The 16389-nt window shown below is 51.9% G+C and overlaps 1 protein-coding gene across 1 annotated transcript in view; it reads right to left on the reverse strand.

Moving 5' to 3' along the window:
• TBC1D8 (TBC1 domain family member 8) overlaps positions 1-16389 on the reverse strand; it is a 108021-nt gene that overhangs the window by 60375 nt on the left and 31257 nt on the right. Inside the window, exon 2 of the mRNA XM_081101626.1 lies at positions 15544-15654. Within this exon, the coding sequence (XP_080957752.1) occupies positions 15544-15654 (111 nt within the window). The remainder of the gene's footprint in view (positions 1-15543; positions 15655-16389) is intronic.

Here is a 16389-nt window from a genome sequence, read left to right on the forward strand (position 1 = left end):
ACAACTTTAAAAAGTACCAAAATACCCATTAATTTACCAATACTTGAAGGAAACATGAGTGAACTCCTGTATACCTTGGGACTGAGAAGACCTTCCTAACCATGACAAAATCAGGAAGTATAAAGGGCGAGCTGTAAATCCCACTACATATAAAAAACTTTGTGTGGTATAATACACCAAAAGCAAAAGCAAAGCCACGAAAAGACATGGCAAACTGGGGAAACATTTTTAAAATTTTGTATCTTAGATAAAAGGTAATATTCCTAACATACTGACAGTATCTGAAATTGAAGAAGAAAAAGAACAGGCTGGACTGTGTTGCTCAGTGGTTGAGTGCCGACCCAGGAACCAAGAGGTGGCAGGTTCGCTTCTGGTCAGGGCACAGGCCCGGTGGTAGGCTCGACCCCCAGGAGGGGGCGTGCAAGAGGCAGGAGATCCATGTTTCTCTCCTATTGATGATCCTATCTCCCTCTCCTTCTTCCTCTGTCTCTAAACTCAATAAAATAAAATATTTAAATAAATATTTTATTTTAAATAAAAATATTTTTAAAAAAAGAAAAACCGCCCAATAAAATACCAGGCAAAGGGTAAGAACAGGAGGTTCTGGAAACAGCCCTTAACCATAATAAAAGGAATGAAAATGAAACTCTGCAGAAACATCTATGAGGTTGGCAAAACTGTGACACCGGGTCTGATGAGGAGCCTGGGTGCTGACACGCCACCCAGTGCTGAGGGCGTTTCGCTGGCAGAAGCGCCGCGGAGCCCGTCCCCACTCTGGGTCCAGCGACCCCCTCAAGTGCTCCATCCCAACGGCGCGGCAGCAAAAGCACGAAGGTCCTTACCTGCCAGGTTACCACGGGGCACAGGCCGCGCTGGCGAAGGTGGAAAACACACAGCGTCCACCAGCGGAGAGCAGCCTGAAGACTCGGTCTGTCTGGAGGGCGAGGGCGAGGGCGAGGGCGAGGTGGGCCACGCCGACTCTGACACGGAGCGACTTCCAGAGCCGCGGGGAGGGCAAGGGCGCGGCGTGACACATGCGTGGGGACTTGGTATATTTGTCAAATGTTTGTCGACGGCAGGATGCCCAGCCGCAAGTGATGGAAACGTGGTGTCTCGACAAATATTTTGTTTTATGGATATTTTAGGTTTGATTAAGAAATTGTAAAAAAGCTTAAATTTTTAGAAAATTAAGTTAAATCAATAAGAAAAGAAAGCAATCCAAAAAAATTGAATGGATAAACAAGGCTGCTGACCAGGTTATTAACACAGATGCGTCCGCAGACGCTGGGCGGCTCAGGCCAGCCAAGCAGCCCCCCTCAGGAGCGGCGGGCGGCCTCCCGGTGCAGGTGAGGCCCCGCCGGGACGGGGCGATGGCATCCCAGGACCTCGGTGCCACAGGCTACGCGGACCACGGGGTACAGCCAAGTCCGCTACATAATAAAGTAGGCTTTCCGAATGCATGTGTTAAAAGTTGACAAGGGAGAGCTTACTTTTCACTTATGTGGACAAGTTTGTGTAATTAAAATTAAGCAAGTATGAAGGTTCCATGTCACAGAAAAGGTCTCTCTGTTCCTGACAGACATTTTACATTTACACTGAACAGTCTAGCAAATGTGAGCACTCCCGTCACCGAGGGAACAGACGCGCACGCTGGCGGGGCTGAGCCACCTGGGACACGGGCCCAGCGGCAAGGCCCACGGAAGCCGCAGGCGCCCGCAGAACCAGTCCCGCGCTCCCCGCGGTGTGATCACACGCTAACCAGTCCCTGGACATTGCTTACGAGCGGTGACTGGATTTAAACATGTAGCCAGAGCTGGCTGCCCGGCCGGGCGAGGCCTCCACAGACACCCTCCCGCCTGCACCTGTGTCGTGTCCAGCCCCTGGGCTGTGAGGAAGCAGCTGCTGCTGCTGCCAGGTCTGTGGTGTTTCGTTTGGAGGCCACAGCTCTCTAAAATCTATGCCAGCTTTAGCTCTGGCTCCAGCTCTGAGGCCTCTGCTGCTGAAAGCAGGTATCTGGTTTGGGTTCTATAATCGAAACACTGTATCAACTCCAGCGTCTCCTCATGTCCACTTCAAGCTGCCTTCAGTGACGGAGGACTCCAACATTCCCCGCCTGCTTTGCCGGCCTCTGAGCTTGCAGTTTGAAACATTGTTACAAATATAGAAGCTAAACAAAACCCCAGAAACCTGCTTTCAGCCAGCTGCGATCTCAGAGCTGGAGTTGATACAGTGTTTCGATTATAGAACCCAAACAAACCAGATACCTGCTTTCAGCAGCAGAGGCCTCAGAGCTGGAGCCAGAGCTAAAGCTGGCCCAGAATAAAAAAAGAAAAAAGAAAAAAAGGAGCAGTTGGGAGCTTCAGTCACCCGCCAGCCTGAAAACAGCCCTCAGCCCCTCACCCAGACTGGCCAGGCACCACAATGGGGACCGCCACCCAGAAGGGTGTGTGACCAGCTGCAAACAGTCATCATCCCCTCACCCAGGCTGGCCAGGCACTCCAGTGGGGACCCCCACCCTGATCCAGGACACCCTTCAGGGCAAACCAGCTGGCCCCCACCCATGCACCAGGCCTCAATCCTATATAGTAAAAGAGTAATATGCCTCCCAGCACCGGGATCAGCGGAGCCGCGAGGCCTCCCAGCACCGGGACCAGCGGAGCCGAGAGGCCTCCTGGCACCGGGATCAGCGTGACAAGGCGCAGTGCCCAAACCCCCTGATCGCCCTGTGGCTCTGTGTGTGACAGGGGGCGGGGCCACAACCTCCCTGCTCTGTTCGTGACAGGGGAAGGCGCCCCAACCCCCTGATCAGCCCTGCTCTGTGCCTGATAGGGGGGAGCTCCCCAACCCCCTGGTCGCCCTGCGGCTCTGTGTGTGACAGTGCGGCGCCCCAACCCCCTGATCGGCCCTGCTCTGTGTGTGACAGGGTGCGGCGCCCCAACGCCCCCCCACAGCCCTGCTCTGTGTGTGATGGGATAGAGCCATAACCTCCCTATCAGCCCTGCCCTGAGTGTGAGAGTGGCGGCACCCCAACTCCCTGATCCGCCCTGCTGTGTGTGACAGGGGGCGGAGCCCCAACTCCCCTATCGGCCCTACTCTGTGAGTGACAGGGGGGAGCTCCTCAACCCCCTGATCGGCCCTGCTCTGTGCGTGACAGGGGGGAGCTCCCCAAGCCCCTGATGGGCCCTGCTCTGTGCATGACAGGGGGGAGCTCCCCAACCCCCTGATCGACCCTGCTCTGTGCATGACCGGGTACAGAGCCCCAACCCCCCTGATGGGCCCTGCTCTGTGCGTGACAGCGGGCAGCGCCCCAATGCCTTGATGGGCCCTGCTCTGTGCGTGACTGGTGGCAGCACCCCAACCCCCTGATTGGCCCTGCTTTGTGCATGACAGGGGGCAGTGCCCCAACTCCCCAATCGACCCTGCTCTGAGCCCAACCAGGGGCTGCACCTAGGGATTGGGCCTGCCCTCTGCCACCCTGGAGCAGGCCTAAGCCAGCAAGTTGTTATCTCCCGAGGGGTCCCAGACTGCGAGAGGGCACAGGCCGGGCTGAGCGACCCCCCTCCCCCCCGAGTGCAAAAATTTTTGTGCACCGGGCCTCTAGTTCATAATAATTAGATTAACCTAAAAATTGAAAGATGTGTCAAAACAAATGACAGATGTCATGAAACACTGATTTTGATTGAAGGCTTCGCAATTTTGCACTACAACATAACTTACAGCTGCATTCGCCAATAATTCCCGTTTAAATATTCACTTACTACTGTTATTATGGGACAGAGGGAGTATATGGAAACAAACACAGAGAAGCAGCCAAAATGTGGAGACAAAGAAACATGTCACAAATGAAAGAAATGGAAGAAGCAAGCAAACTACTTGATACAGAGTTCAAAACCATGGTTATAAGGTTAATCAAGGATCTTAGTGAGACTTTCAAGGATCTTAGTGAATATGTCAAAGGCAAACAGGCCTGCAGGGGAGGGCAGTTGGGGGCAAACAGGCCAGCAGCGGAGGGAAATTGTGGGCAATCAGGCCAGCAGGGGAGGGCAGTTGGGGGCAATCGGGCTGGCAGGTGAGCAGTTAAGGGGCAATCAGGCTGGCAGGCAGGAGAGCAGTTAGGAGCCAGCGGTCCCGGATTGTGAGCGGGATGTCCCATATTGGGGAGGGCGCAGGCCAGGCTGAGGGACACCCTCCCCCCACTCCCTCCACTCCCCCACCACCACTGTGCACAAATTTCATGCACCAGGCCTCTAGTTCTTTAATAAGAGGAAGAAGATGAGGTTGAAGATGAAGATGAAGAAGAAGAAGAAAAATATAAACCATAAAATGTCAATAAATACGTATCTATCAACAATTGAATCTAAAAATCAAAATAAATGACTAAGAAACCTAATGAACAGAATAAACTGGTGAATAAAATAGAATCAGAGGCATGGAAATGGAACAGACTGATGAATCTCAGAGGGAAGGGGGCAGGGAGGGGGGGCGGGAAGAGATTAACCAAAGATCTTATAGGCATACTAGTAGCCCTGCGCACGAATCCATGCGCCAGTAGGTTGCTGCCCTGCCTTCCTGTAGCTTCCCCCCCCCCTCCTCCCCCCATAGCTTGCTGCCCTGCCCCCTCCTGTAGCTCTCCGCAGCCCACTTGTACCTCGCCGGCCCATCCTCCTGCTGATCCTTGATCTGGTGGTGAAGCGCTTGGTCATTATACCTCAGGGCATAAAGGCTAATTAGCATATTCCTTTCTTATTAGATAGGATATGCATTACCTTTGGACACAGACAATAAGGTGGCGAAGGCCTGGGGTGGGGCGGAAACCAGGTAGAAAGGGCCAATGGGGGAAAGGGAGGAACATTTGTAATATCCTCAACAATAAAGATTAAAAAGAAAGGAAAAAAAACATAACAGCTGAACCTTTGTAAACACCTGGTTTCCAGGAAATATGAAGGACTGAGGAGGAGGTAAGTGTTGTCTTGAGGAGGGACACAGGAGCAGAGCCTGTGAACATGCTACATAACAAGGGCCCCATCTCCCCCCCAAGGCAGTGCTTTGGGGAATAATTGTGGGAGGGGAGGGTGGCAGCTTTCTTGACTAAAAGAGACAATGAAATGAGAGTGTGGTTCTAGTTGAATATGAATCAGAACCACCAGATCCAGGAAAGCGTCTGGAGGCAAGCGAAAGCCTGGATACGCGGCGATCTGAGGAACGCCAGCTGACTCCACTGCACGATGCACGCGGGGGCCAGCATGACCACATCCCGAGGCTGTGGCAGGCGGGGAGGCAAAGGCAATTTCTAGGATTTGCTTTAAAAACATCAGGAGGAAAAGGGGCTCCGAGAATAAGACCAAGCGGCAAACCTGATTCTAATGCACCTGCACGATGGCCGATGCCCCTGCCTACGGCCTGGGGGGGGGGGGGGGTCACTGTACTGTTCTTACTGCTTTGGGGTATGTTTGAAAATACTCATGGAAGAATTAAAAACCCCTTCTTAACAACAAAGGAGGCATAAACCTGGACCACTGACCTGGAAGGAATAGTCAGGAAAGTCAGAAGTGAACGCAGAGCTAGAAGCGGCGGAGGGGCCGCGCTCCCAGATTCCCTGTTCACACCAGGCCCCGCGAGCCCCTCACCCCGCCCTGGTACCGAGGGGCGTTCCACAGGAAGTCATATTGACGCCATCGTATTTCGAAACCCGATGCCTCGTCTGCCCCTCCTGGTGCTAACATGGCAGGGGTCATGCTGGCCGTGGGCTCAGAGCCCCGGCACTGCCTTTGCTGACCAGGCCGGCTCCGTGCGGAGGCCGGCGGCCTGGGCGGCATGCGCTGAAGGTTTGACTCCGGCTTAAAAACTTCTAGATCCCGCACGGGTCACATTTGTTCTGAAGTATGTCAACAAAAGAACAACAGCTCAGTGTCAGGTAAGGAGAGAGCCATGCGAACGGGTTACCGCAGGAGGACAGGGGCTATCCCAGCAGAGCGGGGCCGGTGCCCAGGATGGACAGGGGCTGTCCCAGCAGAGCGGGGCCAGTGCCCAGGACGGACAGGGGCTGTCCCAGCAGAGCGGGGCCGGTGCCCAGGACGGACAGGGGCTGTCCCAGCAGAGCGGGGCCGGTGCCCAGGACCGACAGGGGCTGTCCCAGCAGAGCAGGGCCGGTGCCCAGGACGGACAGGGGCTGTCCCAGCAGAGCGGGGCCGGTGTCCAGGACAGAAAGGGGCTGTCCCAGCAGAGCGGGGCCGGTGCTACACGAGGACCCAGCAGTGGCCGGTCGGCAGCCTCCCATGGTGGAGAGCAGGTTTCACACCGCCCCCCCCCCCGGCCCGCCCGGAGGTCAGCTGGTTAGAGCATCATCCCGAGACCCCAAGGCTGTGGGTCCCAGCACAGCCAGGGCACATACAGGAGCCGGTCAATGAGTGAAAAGTATAACAAATCAATGTTTCTCTCTCTCCCTTCCTCTGTCTCTCAAATTATCAGTCAATATCATTAAAATATGATTTTTAACTCAAAATTTACTGAAAGTTAGACTCAGAATTTTCCCTTAAATAACTATAAGTAAGCAACATCCCTAATGAAAGAACATTTTTAGTTAAGTTTAAATTACTAGAGCATAAACAAAAATACTTTATTTAAAACAGTTGAGCACCAAAGCCCCATTGAAGCAAGTCTTGCCCCAGAGGGGTGTCTCCAGCACAGAAGTTCTCCCACTGCAGACACAGCTGATTCTTATAGCCAATTGGCCTGGAGGTCAATTCCTCCCAGTGATACCTACAACAATCAAGGCTTAACTACAACAAGACTGTGCACAAAGACCACAAGGGGGTGCACCAAGAGTGTCCTCCTCAGGTAATTGGGGAGGCTGAACCACTGGGCCCTAGAGGACACTTAGCACAGAAAGCCACTCTATCAACACAGGGAAGCATAAAAAATGCAGAAACAAAGAAACAAGTCACAAATGACAGAAATGGAGGAAAGAAAACTACTGGATATAGAGTCAAAACCACACTTTTAAGGTTTTTCAAGAATTTTCTAGAAACTGCCAATAAACTTAATGAGACCTACAAGAAATCTAATGAGACCCTCGAGGTTGTGATAACGGACCAACTAGAAATTAAGCATACACTGACTGAAATAAAGAATATTATACAGACTCCCAACAGCAGACTAGAGGATCGCAAGAATCAAGTCAACGATTTGAAATACGAAGAAGCAAAAAACACCCAACCGGAAAAGCAAAATGAAAAAAGAATCCAAAAATACGAAGATAGTGTAAGGAGCCTCTGGGACAGCTTCAAGCGTACCAACATCCGAATTATAGGGGTGCCAGAAGATGAGAGAGCGCAAGATATTGAAAACCTATTTGAAGAAATAATGACAGAAAACTTCCCCTACCTGGTGAAAGAAATAGACTTACAAGTCCAGGAAGCACAGAGAACCCCAAACAAAAGGAATCCAAAGAGGACCACACCAAGACACATCATCATTAAAATGCCAAGAGCAAAAGACAAAGAGAGACTCTTAACACATTGTTTGTGGGTAGTTTTTATCGCGCGCTAACAGGTGGCGTGGGCCATTTTTGCTAAGTTTTTGCGCAAATGGCAACGTTCAGTAAAATTACGATAACTTTAGTTTACGTATTTATACGTTAACCGCATTCTACCGCTAGTCTATAAAAAACGTATTAATACGTGTCCCGCGCTCTACTACCCTGGTAGAACGTATAAATACGTAAAACGTGTAAACATGTTTCCCGCATACAATGTGTTAAAAGCAGCAAGAGAAAGAAACTCAGTTACCTACAAGGGAGTACCCATACGACTGTCAGCTGATTTCTCAACAGAAACTTTGCAGGCCAGAAGAGAGTGGCAAGAAATACTCAAAGTGATGAATGCCAAGAACCTACAACCAAGATTACTTTATCCAGCAAAGCTATCATTCAGAATTGAAGGTCAGATAAAGAGCTTCACAGATAAGAAAAAGCTAAAGGAGTTCATCACCACCAAACCAGTATTAGATGAAATGCTGAAAGGTATCCTTTAAGAAGAGGAAGAAGAAGAAAAAGGTAAAGATACAAATTATGAACAACAAATACACATCTATCAACAAGTGAATCTGAAAATCAAGTGAATAATCTGATGAACAGAATGAACTGGTGATTATAATAGAATCAGGGGCATAGAAAGGGAAGGGACTGACTATTCTTGGGGGGGAAAGGGATATGGGGGGTGCGGGAAGAGACTGGACAAAAATCGCACACCTATGGATGAGGACAGTGGGTGGGGAGTGAGGGAGGAGGGTGGGGTGGGAACTGGGTGGAGGGGAGTTATGGGGGGAAAAAAGAGGAACAAATGTAATAATCTGAACAATAAAGATTAAAAAAGAGGAACAAATGTAATAATCTGAACAATAAAGATTTAATTAATAAAAAAAATAAAAATAAAACAGTAAGAGGCTGGTAACAGAACTCCCTAGTAGGAAAGGAACATGAGCCCTGGCCCCACTCAGCCATTTCCAAATGCATATCCACATGGAGAATGCCACCCATGCCACTCGAAGGAAGCAAGCAAACCCCAGCCTGGCGTGGGCGGCGAGTGGCCCTGAGTGGGCTCCCAGAGAAGGCTCTGGCGGCACTCCTGGCACACAGTGGGCCCTGCTCTGGGAGAAGGCGTGGCTGGCACTGCCTGTGCTGCCCTGGCACAGAGCTCTCAAGACGGTCTGACCCACACGGGGGCACTTCCTCCCAGAATGAATGCACTCTGCAAAGACAAAGCAAACAGTGATGTGGACACAAGAAACTGAAACTCCAGGCACGGTCAAGGGCAGAGATAAGGGACAGCAGCACGTGAAGGACACTGGGAGGGAACGTTCTGTGAGGACGGGCACTGGGCCCCCAGGGAGTGCCCTGGCACGGGGTGACCCTGGCAAGTCCCTCAGCAGCCTGTGCCGGGCTCCGTCCCTCTCCAAAGCCAACGGCACCTGCTAACACAGTGCTGAGAGGACCACGAATGTTTCTGACTCTTGTGATTCTCAGTGTCGTAAAACGTGCCACATATTCGTCAACTAACCTATCAGAGCTTCCTTTAGGATCCTTGACATTTCAAAATCATGTTTTTCCATTTTCTAAATCTAAAATATTAACTACTTTTTTCAAAATACATACATACCCTTCCCAGACACAGTGATGCCTCTGCCTGATCAGGGGGTCTCCCCCACCCCGTCTGCTGATGTCAGGGGCATCACGGTGGCGCCACTCCACCCGCCACCGCCTGGCTTCAGGGCCATGGGGCAGACCTGCCAGGAGTGTGAACATGCGACTTTCGCTGCCGCAGTCACCCACCAGCCGCCTGCCGTCAGGTGCCTCTCTGTAGAGCTGAGTGCTGTTCACAGGCAGCGGCAAAGGCTTGATCGATAAATAACTAACAGGCGCTGTGGCCTGAACCCTCAACCACAGCAGCGCCCAGGCTGAGCCTCTGCCACAGACATGGCAGCCACGTCCCCTTGTCCTTTCAGAGCTCCAGGGAGCTCTCGCCACTTAGGAGTCAATTCAGTCAAAGCCAAAAGCCGACCCCTGCGCCTGCGCCTGCGCCTGCAGCCAGGCCGTGAGTGCCCGCCGGTGCTGTCCCCTGACCGTGACTAGGAATTGGCTTCCGGGAGTCGACTGTCCATGTCCCATACACCATGGCCTTGGCCTCTACTTGTGGGCCAATCATTTTAAATCTGTTCCAAAAAGAAAGCCAATATGCAGTGGATTACAATTCAGCCTTGGGAATGGCAGGGCACTCTGACACAGGCTACGAGAGGGATGAGCCCGGGGACACTGTGCTCCGTGACAGAGCCAGACACAAAGAGGCCAACACTGTGAGTCCACTTCCATGGTGTCCCCACAGTGGTCACATTCATGGGGAGGGAAGGGGATGGCGGTCCCCGGGGCTGGGGAGGGAGGTGGGAGAGGGGAACGGGGTTTCCATTTGGGGAGAAGAGTCTGGAGATGGTGGTGACGGTCACTCAACATTATAAATGTTCTTATCGCCACTGAGCGGCACTAACAACGGTGAAGATGGGAAGTTCTGTTGCGTGTATTTTACAACAATAAAAACCATGTTTAAAAAAAAAGAAAGCAAGATCCCTGTTTTGACCACCAACAAAATGAAAAAAAATAAAAACAGTCCCCCCAAAACAAAATAAAAACAACCTCCCCACCAAAAGTAAAATAGAAACACTCAAAACTTGAAAAAGAAAAAGATTATCAGGCTGGATAAAAAAATCAAAACCCATCATGTGTTTCTTGGAAGAAAAACATCTAAAATTTAAACCCACTGCATGGGACAACATGTTCATCAATGATTCATCAGCTAAGGGTTTACTCTCCAAAGTATATAAAGAACTAACACAAATCAACAGCAAGAAGACAAAAAATCCTAATTAAAAGATGGGCAAAGGACCTGACTAGACACCTCTTCAAAGTGGACATGCAGATGGCCATGAGACACATGAAAAAATGCTCAAAGTCACTGATCATCATAGAGATGCAATTAAAATGGCAATGAGCTATCACCTCACACCTGTCAGAATGGTTACTATCAATAAATCAACAAACAAGTGCTGGCGAGGATGTGGAGAAAAGGGAACCCTCCTGCACTGCTGGTGGGAATGCAGACTGGGGCAGCCATTATGGAAAACAGTATGGAGTTTCCTCAAAATATTAAATATGGAACTGCCTTTTGACCCAGTGATCCCACTTCTAGGAATATATCCTAAGAAACCTGAAACATCAATCAGAAAGAATGTATGCAGTCCTGTGTTCATAGCAGCACAATTTACAATAGCTAAGCTCTGGAAACAGCCAAGTGCCCATCGGTAGATGAGTGGATAAAGAAGCTGTGGTACATTTACACCATGGGATACTATGCAGCAGCAACAATGAAGGATCTCTTACCCTTTGAGTCAGCTTGGAGGGTCCTGGAGAGTGTCATGCTAAGTGACATAAGCCAGTCAGAGAAAGACAAGTATCACATGATCTCACTCATATGTGGAATCTAATGAACAAATAAACTGACTAACAAAATAGGACCAGAGGCGTGAACACATGGAACAGACTGACAGCTATGGGGTGGGGATGGGAGTGGGGGGGGAGATGAACCGACCCTGAAGGAAGCCAAGCTGGCTCAACACCATCCTGACAGCAGCTGACGAAACCCTGCACTGCCAGGCGTCTCGCCTTCCTCCTGTGCTGCCTGTGTCAGACGTCCCACGGCACCCTGCCCGCTCCCCCGCGGGCCCCCCTGCCCGCTCCCCCACGGGCCCCCCTGCCCGCTCCCCCGCGGCCCCTTGCCCGCTCCCCCGCGGGCCCCCCTGCCCGCTCCCCCGCGGGCCCCCCTGCCCGCTGCCCCCATGCCTGCTCCCCCACGGCCCCTTGCCCGCTTCCCCGCAGCCCCCTGCCCGCTCCCCCGCGGCCCCCCATGGCCCCCTGCCCACTCCCCCGCAGCCCCCCCATGCCCGCTCCCCCACGGCCCCCTGCCCGCTCCCCCACCCTCCCCAGAATGCCCAGTGGCCAGCTCACTGCTCTGGGTTCTCAGATCTCAGTTGAACATTTGTTTTCTCCTTAGTTAAATGCCCTGGGCTTTTGCGACAATCAATGGACTTTAAAGAAAAAAATAAAAACAACCCAAAAACTTGAAAAAGAAAAAGATTATCAGGCTGGATAAAAAAAACCCCAAAACCCATCATGTGTTTCTTGGAAGAAAACATCTAAAGTTTAACGCACCGATTAGCCAGCTGGTGGCCTAAACGGTTGAGCGTCCACCTATGAACCAAGAGGTCACTGGTTCGGTTCGATCCTGGTCAGGGCAAATGCCCGGGTTGTGCACTTAATCCCCAGTAGGGACATGTAGGGATTAGCTAATGGATGCTTCTATCTCTCTATTCCTCGCCTTTCCTCTTTCTCCAAAATCAATAAAAACATAGTTAAATTACTCTTTAAAAAAACAACACAGACATAAAGGAGGAATATGGAAAATTATACTTTGCAAACATTAACCAAAGACATTGGCTTAACCATATCACCACCAGAGAGAAGAATCAAAAAGTTATTACTTGAGAGACAGAGGGACATTTCATAAGCATGAAAATTTCATTTTGTCAACAAGATATAAAAATCCCAGCTTAAAAAAAAAAAAGATGCCTGTTTTTTGGGGCACTTGGGCTGTTTCCAGATCTTAGCTATTGTAAATTGTGCTGCTATGAACATAGGGGTGCATACAGTCTTTCTGATTGGTGCTTCAGGTTTCTTAGGATATATTCCTACAAATGGCGAAGTTTCTCTACTGCTCCCTGGTCCTGGTGGCTCAGCCCAAACCTCTGCCTGTCCCCAGCCCCTGGCCTGGGACAGGTCCCCTTGCTGACCTCCCCACACGCCACCCTCGCCCGCCCTCAGGTCTCACTGGATGTCAGGCTCTGTCCTCGGCATGAGAGGGGCAGTGGCAAGCACGGCTCTGAGGTCTTGTATTGGGGGGAAGCAAAGAATAAAGGAAATGACAGTGGTCAGAAGTGGGGGGGACGGAGGGAGAACAGAGGACGCGGGCTGCGGGGTGTCGGGCAGTCGCCTGAGCAGACACAGGGCACGTCTCACCTCTCAATGCCCACCCCTCCTGCAGCCAGCAGGGACCAAGTCTGGGAGTCTGGGCCACATAAGTTAAAAAATAATCACAATAGCAACTTATTTCTCCTCTATTTCCAACCTCAGTCATCCACAGGTCGCTGCTGCCAAATGCCATTGTTCACCCAAGAAAGCAGCTCTCAAGGCCCTATGCCCCCCACTGCCATGCAAGCAGCCAACCCGCTGCAGACATCCGTCACCCCTGCACCATCTTCCTGCCCCGCCCGTCCCGGCGCCACCCAGGCCCTGACGGCCCTTCTGGATTTGCTTTATCTGAGATGTGAAACCTGGGCAGGGATCCTTTCTCGGTGCTCAAGACATAAAATATTAAATATGGTGAGTCAATAGCACTGTGTTAAGATGCCCAAATAACTCCCAGAAGAGGTCTAAGTACCTACATCCATACCACAAGCCCGGGCACATGCCCTCACCGCCTGCCTACCCTCTCTTCCTTGGCAGGAAAAGCTGACCGACAAGACAAGAACCGCTTGCTCGGGGGCCTGCTGTGCTCAAGATGCAGGAGGCAGCCAAGCACCTGCAGACCTGCCTGAGTCGGGTCCAGGGATGACACCGCTGGGGCGGGGCAGTGAAGTCGCTGCAGTCCCAGGCAGGTAATTGAGAGAGAGAGAGAGAGAGAGAGAGAGAGAGAGAGTCACACAGAGAGACAGAGACAGAGAAAGAGAGACAGAGACAGAGAGAGACACAGAGAGACAGGGAGAGAGACAGAGAGAGACAGAGAGAGAGGTCATTCTGATCACACATCCCTGATGCAGCACTTCCCTTCCGGTGCTCACGGCCCTGCCTGCCTCGCTGTCCCGGTTCCTGTCCCCCCTGTACCTGCCCACTCCAGGTTGCTGTCTGCCTTCCCATGGCCGGGGGCCCCTCACACAGCGAGCACACATCTGGTGTGGAGCAGACACGGGGGTCGCGAGTGGCCTGGAAGAGTTAAGTGTCTGGACGTTTGTGTCAGGTTTTGAAATACTTGAAACATCAGAAACAAGTCGCTAAGAAAGGATTGGATGAGTAAACTGGCGAACGCCGTGTGCCACCGAGAGCCCACTGTCGCCCTGGCGTGTGCAGTGTTGCCCTGGACAGAAAGGTGGCAGTCTGATTCCCGGTCAGGGCACAGGCCCGGATGGCGGGCTCGATCCCCAGTGGGGGCGTGAGGGAGGCAGCCGGTCCATGATTCTCTCTCATCGTGGATGTTTCTATCTCTCTCTCCCTCTCCCTCCTCTCTGAAATCAATAAAAATAAATTTTTAAATAAAAGACAAAAATTAAAAATAAAGCACACTTGAGTAGAAGCATGAAATTAATTTAAATAGGGGAGTGATCCAAACACTGGTGGAAAGCACAGTGGTGCGAAGAGAACAGGACTCAGTGCGAAATTAACAAGGAAACTTCCAGAACGAGAAAGGAAGGAGAAGAAAGCCTCGGAATGGGCCTCAAGTCAAAATGGAAACACTGTTTCAAAAGCCACAGCCTAGCCGTGCAAAGCTTCGGAAAACCTCTCCCCTAACCTGAAGTGAACCTTCCAGAAAAGACGCTCCTGCGCTAAAGGAACATTTACTGGAAGTTCACATGTCTTCGGCTTTGCAGTGTCTCTTCTCTTATTGACGTCAAGTGCAGGCGGGAGGCTTTTATGAGGAACAGCTCCAGGCAAGCTGGCTTCAGAGCCTCTCCCTGCAGCCCAGGACCAGTGTGCCAGGTGCCCCGGGGAAGGGGGGGGGGGGGGCAGCGATCCTGTCTTCTCTGTACCTTTCACTGTTAATCGACATCTTTACACTAAACATGCACCATTTTTATCATTTTATGCAAATACAGATGGGCTTATCCTAATTTAAAAACAAAATGGCCTGGCCAGCGTGGCTCAGTGGCTGACCCATCACCAGGAAGTCACCGTTTGGTTCCCAGATGGGGCACATCCCCAGTGGGGGGCGAGCAGGAGGCAGCTGAGCAATGATTCTCATCATTGATGTTTCCATCCCTCTCTCACTCTCCCTTGCTCTCTCTGAAATTAATAAAAACATATAAAAAATAAAAGTAAAAAACAAAAAGTAGACTGGAAAAAATGACACCCCGAGGCGTTAACAGGGTTCGTCCTGGATGGGAGACACGGATGACAGTTTCTCCTTGCTCTTTTCTGTATTTATTCCGAGTGAAAGTATCCAGGGCGGCTGAGGACTTCGAGTGCCGCCGAAGCCCACGGTCTCCAGCAGAGAAAGAGCAAAGCCAGACTGCACGCGTGCAGAATGCGGACAGGACTCGCAACGGAGAAAGGGCCGGAAAGGATTTGGTTTTCCTTCTCTCCTACCTGCTTTAATTCTGGACGGTGAACATGTACTGCCTGTGTAATTAAAAAGACACCTCTTGGTTCTGGTTTTTAGAAGAAGGGGCCTCTCAGACGTGAGGATGCCTCGCCCCAGGCGCTGGCACGGGAGGCGGGCACGGGCGGGCCCTTATGGGCAGGATGGGAAGTGAGACCAGCCTGCAGCCAGCGACTCAGTGCACCGTGGAGCCGCGCCCCTCGGACACAGCCCTGGATGTTCCACCACAGCAGGTGCAGGTGCAGGTGCAGGTGCCCAGAGCAGATTTATGTTAGACACAGATTAAGAAGCAAATGGCTCAATTCCCTGTCACCAGCACAGCAGCCCGGAGCGGCAAGTCACTGGAGAGCTGAGCAGGTCCAGCTAGCTGTCCAGCTCATCGCCTCCATGTGCGTTTGAAGCTTAAAGAACCAGAACAGAGTTCAGAGAAGAGGTGGGCTCAGGGGCTGCCTTCCAGCCGCACCACCTGCAGCTCCTCCCCGCTCGGGCCTTAGGATCTGAAGGCTCCGCACAGAACAAAACTCGCCCGTGGCCACAGCCCCATCAGCATCGGACCCACTCGGTCACTCACCGCACGCGATCGCAGAGCAGACCTGGGACCCGGGCACCTGCAGCAGGATCCGGAACGGAGCCACCCGTGCGCTGGAGTCCAGCACCGCGTCCAGGGCTCCCACCAGGCGACCTGCGAAGGAGGAAAAGGGCGCCCTCTGAGTGGGAACTGACCGCCACGCAGCCCCTGCTCAGGCTCTGCATTGAGGCAAAGCCGCTTGCCCGGGAGCAGCAGCATCTGTGCCTGAAAGGCGGCAGGTTCCACTCCTGCTCACTGCACATGCCCGGGATGCAGGTTCAAGCCCTGATTGATCGGGGTGATTACCCAAGGCAACCGATCAAAGTTTCTCATGTCGATGCTTCCTTCTTTCTTTCTCGCTCTCCCCTTCGCTATCTCTAAAATCAATTTAAAAAGATGTCCTTGGGTGAGGAATGAATGAATGAATGAATGAATAAATAAAAGTCGAAGCCCCTTTACCCCGCACACAGCTTTCAAAAGCCCTTAATAATCTGTAATTCAGGAGCGATCCAGTAAGGAGGCAAAAACTGAGCAGCCTAAGGAATAACTGTTATAAAAACCCACGCACCCCTTCTTCTTTCTTTCCCTAAAGCCATAGAACGGACAGATGGAGGGCGCTGCCGGCAGGGGCGTGTGGGCAGCGGGAGGTGGGGCAGCGCCAGGCGGCACCTGCCGGCGGGAGCTGCGCAGCCACAGCAGGACGGGCCAGATATGCAGCCAGTCGGGTTCTCAGCGGGAGAACAGGGAGAAGCGAACGTGGGAAGAAGACTGGCGTGTTGGGCAGCAGCAGGACATACTGGGCACAGCGGGAGGCTCGCTCACTTTCATATAGTAGCTTTGCACAAAAAG

This window comes from Myotis nattereri (genome assembly GCF_964212035.1).
Source record: "Myotis nattereri genome assembly, chromosome: 10".
Taxonomy (NCBI): domain Eukaryota; kingdom Metazoa; phylum Chordata; class Mammalia; order Chiroptera; family Vespertilionidae; genus Myotis; species Myotis nattereri.